We start from the raw sequence: 13627 nt of genomic DNA, 5'->3' as shown, positions 1-13627 counted from the left end.
ATGTGGGATCTTCCCGGACCGGGGCGCGAACCCGCGTTCCCTGCGTCGGCAGGCGGACTCCCAACCACTGCGCCACCGGCGAAGCCCTATCTAAATTCTTCAGGCAGCTAAGGGGGAGGTAAAAAGAAACGCTTTCTGAGTCTTCTTTCTTAAAAACAATCAGCCTCAATTAATCATCACGCCAAAGAGACACATTTCGGGGCGGTACACTTTGCTTGACTAGAGTGAACACCTACGAAGTGCTCCCTCCAAGGCAAGCACTGCTGATCCCATTGACAAATGGAAACTCTGAGTCCAGAGAAGTTCATAACCAAGTGCTATGAAGACTTACATCTCCCCCACCTCAACACATTTAAATTCTAACCTCCAACGGGGTGAGGGCCTTCGGATCACAATCAGGCCATGAGGGCAGAGCTCTCACATATGGCATCAATGCCCCTAAAAAGGACCCCAGAGAGCTCTCCCTTCCCCCACGTGAGGACCGTTGGGGCCCAGGATAGGCCGTCTCAAAATGTGCCTTAATGGTATATTGATCACTTTGAATTAAAGTACTTAAGCAACGGCCAATGCAAAGGGACACTCTGACCCTCCTTTCTGTCTCCCTGAGAGCAGGACATACATCTTTTCTGTGAAAGGAGTATCCCCTGCATCTAGAGGCAGGACACCCTTATCCCCAAAGATGGGGAATTGGGGGCCGAGAAACACAAACCGCATTCTTTAACTGGCACCCCAAACCTAAGTTTCTTTGTCCTGTCGAGTCCTCACAAATTTATTGTTTCTTTGTCTAAAAAGTATAAAAGTTTCCTGCTTTGGCCACTTCTTAGGTCCCACATCGATGGGGCCTCCACGCACATGAATTAGTTTCTTTCTCTCCTGCTAATCTGTCTTGTGCCAACTGTACTGTCAGTCCAGCCACAAGAACCCAAGAGGGGTTGAGGGGAAGTCTCCCCCTCCCCAAGAGCACAGATAGGATCGCAGCCCCTGCTATGACACTCACCAACCAAAAAAGTGGTTCTCAGACTGTGTCCAAAGGAAACCAAGAGGCCTCAGATCTGCTGCGAGAGCTACACAAGGACCTGATTATCTTTTTTTACCTTTCACCTGCAACCCATTCTCAAATGTGTTCTATACCAAACGTTAACACACTAGAGACGGCCAAAATAGTAAACATTTCTGCCAGGGTAACTCACTTTTGTGTAGGCCTCCCCCCCAGGATAAAACTTTGTTGCATTCTCTGTTCAGTTATGAACACCCGAGACTGCAGAGCTTGGTTGGCAAACACACCAGGTGTGCATTTGCCCCAAATACAAAAAGATGCCTGCAGGAGGCCACTTATTGCAGGACTGCTAGTGGAGACGAGACTGGATCAACCCATGGGCCCATCAACAGGGGACGGGTTGACCACACAGTGGAGCTCTGCGCAGCTTACAAAAGCAGTCAGGACCTTGACCACGGATCCCTATGGTGCCTCCTCAAGGATGGACGGTTACGTGAAAAAAGGCAAGGAGGAGGAAACAGTGAATAGAAAGGAGGGTCCTCCAAAAAACGGAATAAACTAAGAAAACCGGAGGTCGGTAGCTCTGGGGGAAGGACCTGGCGTCCCCGCAGGCCTGTAAACCTCTGCTCGGCTCCCGACCGGCCCCCTTCCCGCAGCGGCCCCCGCGCTCCAGCTTTTCCGCGGTCTTTAGGGTTTACGCGCTGGGCGCTGCGGGCCAGTCAGCCCGGCCCGAAGACGTGCGGTCGGCCTTCTGGGCATCGGAGGCTCTCCGAACCCGCCGGGCTTTCCCGGGACCGGGCCCAGGCGGCGCACCTCCCGGACCGGGGGCGGCTGGGCGCCCCGATTTTGCTTCCCGCCTACGAGGGTGTTGGAGGAGGGATATTCCCGGAGGAAGGGTTCGAAAGACGGTGGGGGTCCCACAGGGAAAGTGCGGGGAGAGGGCGCCTGTCCCGCTGAGAACCCGCGGAACCCGCCCGCGCGGGACAGGCGCGCCCCGGGCCCAGCCCCAGGGACAGCGTGGAGAGGAAGCCCCTCGGCCGCCGCCGCCTCCTCCTCCTTGACCGTCGTTTGCGCGCTCGGCTTCTCTGGGCACCGGGGGACGCCGGCGGGGGTCGCGGGGCCTCGGCCGGGGCGCGAGGAGCGCGGGAGAGGCGCCGGAGAGCGCATGGAGCGCCGGGAGGAGGCGCCGGGAGGGGGCGCAGGCGGGCGGCGCGCGGGCTCCTGGGCCGCGAGGGCGGTGCCTCCCGCGCGCGCCAAGCCCCGCCCACGCGCAGGCAGCGTCTCTTCCGATTGGGCAGCGCCGCCAGGCCGTCGGGGTGGGGCGAGAGTCGTCGCGTCCGGGTGACGTCTCCCGCGGGCTTCGGGAGGGGTTGTCGGCGTCCGCAGCAGTGTCGGCCGCCGCGGCGGCGGGTGGGAAATGGCGGAGTATTTGGCCTCCATCTTCGGCACCGAGAAAGACAAGTGAGTTAGAGCCGGCCGCCGGGGTCCCGGGCCAGGGGGGCGGGTGGCGTGCAGCGGGGCTAGGCGGCGGGGCCCGGGAGGCGGTGGGAGGCCCTGCGGGCCGGCGGGGGGAGGGGCGGGCGGCTCTTCCGGCCTCAGGAGTCGCGCGCCGCCGCCTCGTGCGCCCGGGCGGGCGAGCGATGGGCCGGGCGGGTGGCGGGCTTCCGCTCAGGCGGCGCGGCCTCTCCCGCCGGGGGCTCCTCGGCGGCCCACCTACAGGCGACCCTGGCCCCCGCGGCCCCGGCACTCGGAAGCCGCTTCGAGTTGTGCTGAAGTTGTCAACGTTACCGATTTCCCCAACTTTCATCTTTTAATGTCGAGTCGGGCAAGCGGTAGTACAAGCTTCGCCCGCGTTAAATCGTTAGATAACTTAGGGTCCTAACTGTTAGGGTTTTATCCGCTTCACGAGCCTCTTGTGTGAGTTAAGCGTTGGTCGGGCTGACCATAAGGACATTTGATGTGAAAAAGTATTTTGGAGATTACGGGTTTAACTAACCATAAAAGAGACATAATCTGATTTTAAAATACTTTAAGATGTAATTCCAATATAAGAGTAAGGTGGGTGTTTTTTCTTTTTTGGGGTTGTATATCTTTCGTAATCAATTGTTAGGTTAAAAGTAAAACATATAAATTTGACTTTGCCACGTATTAACTTCCAGTTTATTCACTGAAGTTTAGACTAAAGGGAATGTTTCCAGACATTTTGGAGGATAATTCTTACTTTGAAAACCCGAAGACTAAGCTTAATCTGTTCTTTGAATAAATGGTTAACATCTTGGGATTCTTTAGGGCTGTACAGGGCTTCCGTGAATATGTTTTTAATGATAAACTGCTAAGTTTGCTTTAGATAATGTTTTAATACCACTTGATCAAACACTTTAAATTGTTTCTGTTTTCCAGGATGCAGTCTATCTTGTAAAATGTCTTCTTTTACACATTCTAGAATTTCCTGTGTTGTTTGGAAGAGGGGGTTATATTTTTTCCTAGCAAAACTCACAAGACAAAAGCATCAGTCTTACTCACTCCAGAAACATTAATTGAGTGTCAACTCAAGGCCAATCTCTGGGGACTCAAAGATGGGTAAAATTTGGATCTTGTTCTCAAGGAACTCAAGGAGTGAGGGGATACTTATCATGTAAAGGATAACTAAAGTAAAACGCATTAAAATGTATTAAGTGCTGTGGAAGAGGTGTGTGCCCCGAAGGCTGTGGCTCCAGAGGCGGCAGCTTGGGGAACATGATCTTGAATGGATTGGCCAGCTCTGCTAGAAAAAGAGGTTTCTCGGAGTTTGCTGAAGAGCATGCAGTGTTAATTTCACTCTTGAGCTTATGTTAGTGTGGGCCTTGACTTATGTCCATGCAGTTTTTTTCCATTGTTCTGGTAAAAAGCTGCATAAGGTGGTGTCTTCACTGTTGCTCTATGAAACTCTTACTTCAGAGGTTTATTTCAATGTTTTTTATATTTCTTCTATAAATAACCACATTTCAGTCTGTTGGTGCTGTATTGTAAAAATCATGGTTATAATTCAGGAAACTTGATTATTTAATCTAGGTTTCTCATTTCAGGGAGACTTGTGGGGTTTTAGTTTCCAGGAATCGTCTCGACTCCTAAAAAATGAAGATGATGATTCCCGCTAACCTTTTTCTTTTCTTTTTTTTTTTTTTTTTCAGTTTGAGCTGGAAGTAAAATGTAGGTCTATACCGATTAAAAATATTTAGCTAATTACACATGTGAGGTTATGGACAGTTTCTAAATCTAAGCATAGATTAGCCTTTCTAATATCTTCTCTGTGATAGTAAATCATGTCTTTTATATCTTTTCATTTTATTTCAGTAGTTTAATGAGCACACTATAGAGAAGTTTTGACTGATAGACTAAATTCAGTAATTAACTGGGCATCATGAAAAGAGAGTCATCTCTGGAAGTACAGGACCAAGGATTATTTTAATTATGTGGAATAGTTGGGTATTAATTGTTGAGATGGGTTTTGTCTACTCTGGGATATTCTTAAAATAAGCTCTTTATTTTCGAGTGACTTCCTGAAAATGTAATGTTATATACTCAAGTGAAATAATCTGAAGCAAGACCTATAATTTGCAAACACATGTACTAATCATTTTCCTCTCCTGATAAATTTAGACTTTTCTACTTTTATTGCTATCTGATAATAAATCAATGGCTAGTTGATCTTCATGGTCCATCAAATTTCACTGAGGCCCTTTGACCTTAACTCTGGATGGCCCTTGCTAAAAACTTGAATCTACAGTGTCACTTTCCCACCTCTGCAAGTCTAAATTTGAATGGGGCCCACTAGTAAGAGTTCATAATTCATCATAGATGGATTATGCTAAGCCACCTTTCATTGCTGTCACGCTGGCTGGAGTGCTAGTTTTGATTTTATCTGGATGGCCCAAGTATTGGAGCATTTTAAGGGAGGGCTTTGTGATATGGGGACAGAAGGTGGTCTTGTGTAGTTCCTGCAGATGGGGGGGAGTTCCCCAATAGCTTGTTTTCAGTGTATTGAAACCTGGGGGAATGGTTTACTTCAGACCTCTTTTTGGAAATTTCCTATTCGTCTGGTGTCTTGGGTGAGGGAACCTGGACATCGTGATTATTTAGATAATAACGACTACGTGTAATGAGCACACAGATGGTACATCTGATTCTGGTTCTCGGAACAGTGCCATGTTGGCATTTTCCTCAGTTTACAGATGGCTCCTGAGACCCGGACAGGGACGGGCTACTGGCCCAAGTCCAGGCAGCTAGTAGCAGACTCAGGATCTTGACCCCTCGCTACACCGTGTTGATGTCCTCAAGAGAGAATTTCATCGTGGAAGACTAGAGAACAGATAGGTTTTAAGTTAAATACAGTTTTAGATTTACTTAACATACAGTTTAAGAGGAAACGATAGAGAAGTACAATTGACCTTTGAAGCACGTGGAGGTTGGGGCGCTGACCCTCTGCACAGTCAATAATCCAGTCTGAGTTTAACTTCTAGTCAGTCCATGTCTGCTGTTCCGAATCCTGCGATTCAGCCAACCATGGGTCGCGTGGTACCGTAGGATTTAATGACTAAAAAATCTGAATGTAAGTGGACCTGCATAGTTCAAGCCCGTGTTGTTCAAGGGTCAACTGTAGTTGAAAGTGGAGGGGATTCCAATGCAGAGGAACCAGGTTAGAATTAGAGTGTTCTTCACTGAAAGAGTACCATGTTTTTAGAGGGGCAAATTGAAGCTGAGTAGTTCTAAAATATGGGAAGGTACCTATTACCAGTAAAAACAATGTGCCTATGTTTTTGTGAAGTAAAAGAAACGTAGTTTGATAGCATTTATCATGTTGATGACATTTCCATCTATTCGTTATCTTCCCAGCAAAATAATCAGTTCTTATTTTCCCTTACAGAGTCAACTGTTCATTTTATTTCAAAATTGGAGCATGTCGTCATGGAGACAGATGCTCTCGGTTGCACAATAAACCGACCTTTAGCCAGGTTTGTTTGTTTTTCCTTTTTTTTTTCCGTTTTCATGTAAATGATCAAAACTTCATGTACTTTACAGAGGCAGTTAATATCCATGTGTTTAATAAGCAGGGGGGGGGTTTCTATAGTTTTATTTTCTATCTGTGTTCATAAATGTGTTTGTTTAAATGAGAATGAGGCAGGTGAACCACCCCTGGCGGAAGGTCTGAGAGCACCGTTCCCTGTTTTTATCATTAGAAAAACTTGTTGGCTGTGACTGCTTTTCACTGCCTTACCACCCTTCCTGCCTCTAACAGGCGTGGGCTGGGAGGGGCAGCCGGGCCTGCACTGCCTTCGCCTGGAGCCTCTGCTCCAGGCGCTGCTAGACGCAGAGCTGCCTTTCTGCTTGTTGCTCTCCAGGCAGTAGAGGTGGATGGAGCCGCCTTAGAGGAGACGCTGGTGCGATTGTCAACAGAGCCGTCACACTGTGCACACGGGCTCTCCGATACCCCTGGGTGTGTCCCCTCTGAGACCCCAGCCAAGGACACAGCAGGTTGTATCATGTCATTAGAAACATGAACAATGAAAGTTAACATTAGAAGACAGGCATTTATCTTCAGTTATTCATGGCCAGTCTGTTCAGTTAATTGAGAGATGCCTGTTACCTTGGGCTTGGCTATGTTGTGAGTTCAGATCAGTCAAAAATGGTGATTTTTGACAGTTTATTTTTGGCGAATGGAAGAAAAAGGCAAGGGTTTACACCCTGCGGCAGATACAGTGAATTAAAGGGAGAAAGCACCTCTGGGAGGAACAAAAAACTTCTGTCCGTGTTTACCTGAATGTTTGGATTTGAAAAGAATCTATACTTCAGTCTTTCCAGACTGAGGGCTCTTGAGCTCCTTCAAGCTGCCCGTGAAGTCTGAATGTGCAGCCTCAGAACCACTGTATATAAGCATTTAGGAAAGTCGGTCAGTTGTTGTAAGAAAGAGACAGTATTTTCTAATTTAATAGCTTTGAACATGTCTCTTGAAATTCAGAATATTGGAGAATTCGCTTTACGTTTTCTGTTTGTTGTATTTTTTTTTAAGTGCTTCCATTTATGAACTAAAATCTCCCTCCCTAGGCCAGTGGCCGTGATTCTGTTAAAGTTTGGTGGGGTCAGGTGTATGTGTTAACTTGAACATCTTGTTTTGATTCGTTTGGCTGGCTTTAGGTAATCCTGACCGCTTGTGATTTTAATGGAACTGAATTACTCCCTTTAAGTGGAGTTTCTTTTATTATTAAACAGCTACTGCCAGATGACCTGAGTGAGAGGAGCTAAAATGAGTTTCCTGTTGGAAATGATCCTGTTGGGTCGCTGGGCTCAGTATAGCTTGCCACCAGAGCTGTCACACACTGCGATGCCAGTTAAAAACCAAGTGCCGTTGGCTTTGGGGACATCGGAGTCCTGAAGTGGTTGACTCGGGGCGGTGTCAGTGGCTTGCAGAGAGGCCAGGCCCTGGGGGTGGGTCTGTGTGGTGGCAGCTGTGCCGTGTGGCTGCCGGGCATCCTCCCAGGTGGGCTTCCCAGAGCAGGCCTGCGGTCGAGAGGCCCGCACTGCCGTTCCCCTTGACCTCGCAGCTAGAAGCGGAGCCGGCCGGTTCTGTGAGACCACTTACAAAACTGCTTTGGGTACACGTTGAGACTGAATATTGATTTTCGTTAAGTCATGCGGTTTGTTGGTTCAGCGTGTAAATCTCTAGCATAATTCAGTGTGGGTTTCTTTTTAAGCTTCTTACAGTGATGTGGACATTAAGATTCATGTAATGCTAGCCTACTAACTTAAACATGGTTTGTTTTTTCAGACAACTTGAGTTTAAGAAGAACGGTACAATGTAAGGTTTCAAGTCTGCCTGATCCAGTTTAAAGCACAAGGGCTAAAAGGATTTTTTCCCTTAAAAGAAGGATTGGAAAAGAGCAAATGTTTTAAGCTATTGTATTATGTAAACAGAGATCCCACCAAGAAAATGTAAATATGATAGGTGTCCATGAGAGTTAGGAAACCCATTCGGTGTGTGCCTGTTTCCTACGAGATCAAGAGAGCTTGATGGACTGCATATACTTGGGTTATGCATTCAGTGTTAAAATTTTTTTTTCATATGGGGAATATGATTATAATGTGAATTTTTCGACATCATAGTGTCCGCTAACTTGAAGTCTGAGGAAATGTTAGTGTTCTATGATTTACCTCGTCGTAAAGCACTTCAGTGACGTGGGACTACTCAAAATAACAATTACAGTTTCTTCTTGGTTGCTGGCTGACTTGACCTAAGTCACTTGACCTAAGTCACCGCTCAAACTCTGTTTTCATAATATGATGGTTTGGGTGTACTCTTCAGAAGACAAGTGTCTGACTTGCAGGAAACAAACAGCAGGCGTTGAGCCATTTGCAAACAAGTTGTCTCTTTGCAATTGTCTAATATATGCACAGCAGCCAGTAGAATTCCCCTTTTTATTTTTTTTTCCCCGCAGACCATCTTGATTCAAAACATCTATCGTAATCCCCAAAACAGTGCACAGACGGCTGACGGCTCACACTGTAAGTCCCACAGTTGGAGAAATTTTTTTAAAACAATGGTGTTAAAGAGCCCACTCTTAATTGAGACAAATAATGTTGGCTTCTGAGCTGCTGACATAGAGCTGTTGCAAACAGGACACGGTGCCGGAGGTCCTTGACGCACACAGCAAGAACTTGATACTTGGCCGCGTTCAGCAGGCTGGCCGGGAGGTCACTGGCCGGACCTCTTCCCACCGTGGACGTTTGTTAACGAGAGGGGTCCGGCCCTGTGACACCCAAACGTCACCAGCCAGTCATTGGTCTTCACAGTGACTGAACCCCTGGCAATTATTAAGTTCTTTCTGTGAAATCAAAAACCTTAGGAATATTTAGGATTTAATAAGGTAAGTTGCCCAATAAGTGTGGGTTTTATTTCACCATTATAATTTTTCCTCTAGGAAGTAGAGATTTCATGATACGTAATTATTGTATTTCTCTAATCAGTTTATACAGGCACTCTTTCTCATTTGTTCATTAAAAGTTTCCTGTAACAGGAGTATTTTGGTAATAGCCTGCCGAGTTGTTTGCATTCTTAACTGGACTGGAACTTTGAAATGGAGAATTTTTACAGTCTTGTGACAGAAATACAATATGAGCATGTCATGGGATCTCTGTTGCATTGCAGTGTCAGGGTGCTCCAAGACAGCCATCAACTAAGAGAAAACATCTCTGCTTCGAAAGAAAATAACTTGCTCTTTTTTCAGCACTGAGTCTTGACTGAAGTGATCGCCACAGGAGACCGGTTAAGTGTTTACATTTAATTTTCCATGATATAAAGTTGTTGCGTTTTGTATTTCAGACCATTGCCCTCTTGAACATTTACCGTAACCCTCAAAACTCTTCCCAGTCTGCTGACGGTTTGCGCTGTAAGTTCATACAAGTTCCTTCCCTGGTCCCCTGGGCTTGCGTGTCAGAGCTCAGCGTCAACTCCACCTGGTCTGCCGCTGTAGTGCCAAGGACCACCTTTCACTAGGGGTGTCGAGAGCTTGTGTCCCACTGACCCCATGGAAACCTCTGTTTGAGATTGGAACTCGTGCCCACTTATTTAGGAAGGAAAAAGTGACTGGAGAGGGTGCCCTTTACAGGAGCATGGAGCTGCCGCTCTTCCCTCTGGTACCTTGGCCGTCCTCCGGGGGGAGCGTGCGTCAGCTTCGCTGTGGGCTCACGCTCTTCCCGCTGGACGGTGAGAGTCGCTCTGACTTAAAAGAAATTGTTCGGAAATTGTTTTTCAGATTTTATTTCTTATTAGACTTCTTTCCCCTTAAGCTCCGTTTTGGAGATCATGCTTTTAACCGTGAGAGCACTGTTCTGAGAATGTTCCCCAAGTAAGGTCCTCCAAGTTGCACTGACCCAGAGTGCAACACCAGTCCTGTGTGGACTCCTGTCTTCATCAGATGCTTTATGTAGGTATTCACAACTTCAGGAGTTAGTTTATTACAGTTGGGAAATAAAGGATACTTGGTAGGAAATAGCTCTAGACTGGGCATTCAGTAGACATTACTGGTTTCTTCAGGTAATGAGAAATGCTGAATTTAAGTTATGGATGTGGTATTTACTGGGGGGCATCTTTTAGGGAACAGGAGAAATACTACTATCTCTGGAAAGTTAAACTACAGTTTAAGTTTTACAGCTGTTGAACCGTAGAGTGAATTTAGTCATCTGAGGATAAACTGAAACGAACATCCTGGACTCCTGTTAAAATCAAGGGGTCCAGACCAAAGGGTAGATGCTTCTCATTCACCAATTTGTTTTGAAGCTGTAAAAAATAGATCACAGAATAATACCACGAGGTACCTTTGGATAGCCACAAACCTGGATCAGATACACCCTTGGCCCGGAGCCCCTCAGTTTATAGGGTGACCTACAGTGGGTGAAATGGTCCCAGCAGCCACCACCTCCTCAAGCTGGCCCCAGACTGGGAGGCCTTCCAGTTCCGTGTGTGTGCGTGCACGGTGCCTGTGTCTGCAGGGGAGGGACTGGTACATTTTTCCTGCCGAGACACTAAATGTTTTTCGATGCTAATGCTGATCTGATAGAGAATTAATTTCTTTCCCTGAATCTGATGGTAGCAGGATTTACTTGGTAGCCCTTGATTTAAAATACCTGGTTTTCTGTTTCTTAAAGAAATAAGATCAATGGGTGGAAGAAACTGTTTCTCTATGGACTGATTAAATAATTTTGTAACAGCCCTGCCCTGGGGTAGAAATGAATGAGAAGTAGATGACTGAGTTATGACAGTTAATCACTCTTTGCCCTGCTTGTTTTTGGGGGGATGCGTATGCTTTATTGACAGAAGAATGTTGGATTAGTTCTCTGTGTCTATTTTTGCGATTCACAGGACTCTTGTTTTGCATATGCTACAAAATAAAAGCTTAGCTGTACTAAAGACTACAATTCTGGGCTTCAGATTGTACAAATTAAACACGATTCTGATTCTGCAATTTAGCTAGGTTCATCAGTTTCCTAAAATTACTGGCTCTTTTTAACATACCCTTTTATCTGTAGAAAAATAAGCTATCTCTGCTCTGATTAAACTTAAAAATGAACCCCAGTTTAAGAGCGTTTCTGTAAGAAAACTGGGTACTTATTTAAAATATATTGAGTTGTGTAAATACTTTTTTAGTTGAACAGTTTTTTAATCACTCATCTCTGCCTTTTAGGTCATTTTGATTGACTCAGAAATTTTAACCAGAGTATGGGAGATATAAGATATGCCCACTATCAAGCATCTTAAAATATGAACTTAACATAAAATTTTAAAATACGATATTCTGTTATATAGTAACAGAATAGAAATTCTAAGAATATAGCCAGTATTTTTAACAGCCACCAAAATTTGATTCTCAATATTGCTAAAACTTTTTGAGCGTGTAAATATTTTCTGTCTTCTCATTTTTTCTAATGTGGAGAAGGAAATTTTAAACATTAAAATCTGCCCTTGGAATGGGCTTCGCTAGACTAGCTTTTCTGTTGTTTAGAACTTGATTTCTGGTCAGGGAAGAAAGTACGTTCATGATAGCTTTTAAATCGACACGAGCTGTCGAGTAGCCATTGTTGCCTGTTGCATTCAGTAAGTTCTGTGTTCTAATGCAAGCTGGATTCCTAGAAATTCAAAAATAACCAAAATGCAGGGACACCACCCCCCCCGCCCCGCCCAACTCCAATGGCAAGAAAGTGAACTTAAATCATTGTCAGAATCAAAAACTGAAGTTAGTTCTTATCCTTGAGGTAAAAAGTTTTCCGGAGAGCTCGGGAACTGCTCGCAGGCAGCGCGGTGTGGATAGAGCCCATGGCCACAGCCCAGCGCCCTTGGCGGGTGCCCAGAGGGGGCCGCCAGTCCAGGAGGTGGCCTGTGGAAGGTGACAATTAATGACAGGCTGTCCCAGCCTCGAAGCCACCCCCTGGTCTGGCTGTTTGGAACATCAGTTTACTGACAACACCAGCTTTGTGCTTTCTCAGATTTAGGTTCAGAGAACGTTAGAGTTTGATGGTAAGATTTGGTAGGAGGATGATGAGGATAGAATGTAAATTTGCAAAATCTATCCACACAACTGACTTGATTTCACTTAGTGCATGTGAATTATGAAGAATAAACTTGATGAAAATAGTTTGAAATATAAAATAATGCTTTCTTCAGCGAAGCATTGTAACTTTCCCTTTATGCGAAAGAGGGCGTTCAAAATACTGTAATTGAACTTGGTAATTATCCTACTGAGTCTTTATTTTCGGTCATTTGGGTTTTAATCGCATCAGAAAGAATTTTAATAACATTCTGTATGGTTGCTAATTGGTAAAAGAAACTAGTCAGGAACATAAGCTTTTAATCATTTACCCTGATTTCAGCTTTCATTTTAACCTAATAAAGGAAAGGAAAAAAATCAGTTGATTACTTGGCCTGTATCTTAAATCTAAAAAGGAAGAAAATTTTCATTTAAAAATTTCTTAATTTGAGAGTCAACCTTTTCCTCACACTTTCTGAACATGTTGGCCCTTTGATGCTGATTAAAACTTGTTGTGATTTTAACATTTTAACAGCCAGAACTGAGATTGTCATAAGGGGCATTTAAAAATCTCACCACACTTCAAAATTTTAACAAGTGGCTGTGTAATGCAGTGTCTTCAGTCTCCAGTAGAACGCAGCTCTCGTTTTCTCTCTAGATAATCTGATGTGTGTTATGTAGCAGTTTGAGTTTAAGCACAGAGCTGTCTCAGTCACGGTTCCCTGCTCTAACCAGCAAGATTTCTGTTGTTCACAGGTGCTGTGAGCGATGTCGAGATGCAGGAACACTATGATGAATTTTTTGAGGTGAGCGGTTGACTGAAACCCACTGACCTGTTGTTCACCCTCTGTATCTGGAATTAGGACTTGTCTCCATTAATGAAAATGCCTAAACGTGAGCTATGTTCAGTTACTCTTTTATTTCTCTTGTGATCCTCAAACCACTGTCCTCCCTTCAGGAGGTTTTCACAGAAATGGAGGAGAAGTACGGGGAGGTGGAGGAGATGAACGTCTGCGACAACCTCGGAGACCACCTTGTTGGGAACGTGTATGTCAAGGTAGGAGTGAGACGGCAAGTGGGGCTGAGGAAGGGTTAGTGCCCTCAGCCGTTAACCTTGAAGTTCCACGTGCTCGGACCTGTCCATGAATTCGATGCGCTGACCGGCCCTCGTTGGCTGCGGCTTGGGTCCGGTGGCCGGCCCGCGGGTGCCGGGAAGACGCAGGGAGGGCCCCGCTCAGCGGGTGTCTTCGGCTGTTGTTGGTTAGCGGCTGTTGAACTGGGGAGAAGCAGCTGGTTTATATGTCTGGTTTCTTCTCCCCCCCACCCCTTTTCTTAATAAAACTTTCATTGCCTGCATAAATCATGACGTGTTCTTTTAACCAGTTGAATTTGAAAACCATGGCAACGTACATGGCATGAGCTTGGACCGTAGCAAAATTAACTCATTGTAAATAAAGGGTGGGCTGGTTCTTAAATTGCTCTCCGACATTATCCCACCCGAATTACTTTACCTGTGAGTGGGTGACGCATAGTTGAGTCAGTAGTTGAAGACGTTTGTCATTGAAGTGTGGGCGGC

General features: G+C 45.6%; 1 protein-coding gene across 2 annotated transcripts; it reads left to right on the top strand.

The window, feature by feature from the left end:
• The first annotated feature begins 2237 nt into the window (after positions 1-2237).
• On the top strand, positions 2238-13620 carry U2AF1 (U2 small nuclear RNA auxiliary factor 1). 2 transcript variants are annotated; one of them, XM_028492696.2, is made up of 5 exons: positions 2238-2458; positions 5901-5988; positions 9351-9417; positions 12808-12857; positions 13010-13605. In XM_028492696.2, exons 1-5 carry the CDS (start codon positions 2415-2417, stop codon positions 13145-13147), a joined length of 387 nt encoding a protein of 128 aa, XP_028348497.1. In that variant the 5' UTR covers positions 2238-2414; the 3' UTR covers positions 13148-13605. The 2 variants fall into 2 exon arrangements, with proteins under 2 accessions (XP_028348497.1, XP_028348498.1); XM_028492697.2 differs by lacking the exon at positions 9351-9417 and adding an exon at positions 8467-8533 and having other exon boundaries at positions 2330-2458; positions 13010-13620.
• The last annotated feature ends 7 nt before the right edge of the window (positions 13621-13627 follow it).

This window comes from Physeter macrocephalus, chromosome 8 (assembly GCF_002837175.3).
Source record: "Physeter macrocephalus isolate SW-GA chromosome 8, ASM283717v5, whole genome shotgun sequence".
Lineage (NCBI taxonomy): Eukaryota > Metazoa > Chordata > Mammalia > Artiodactyla > Physeteridae > Physeter > Physeter macrocephalus.
This window is presented reverse-complemented; position numbering and strand designations above follow the sequence as displayed.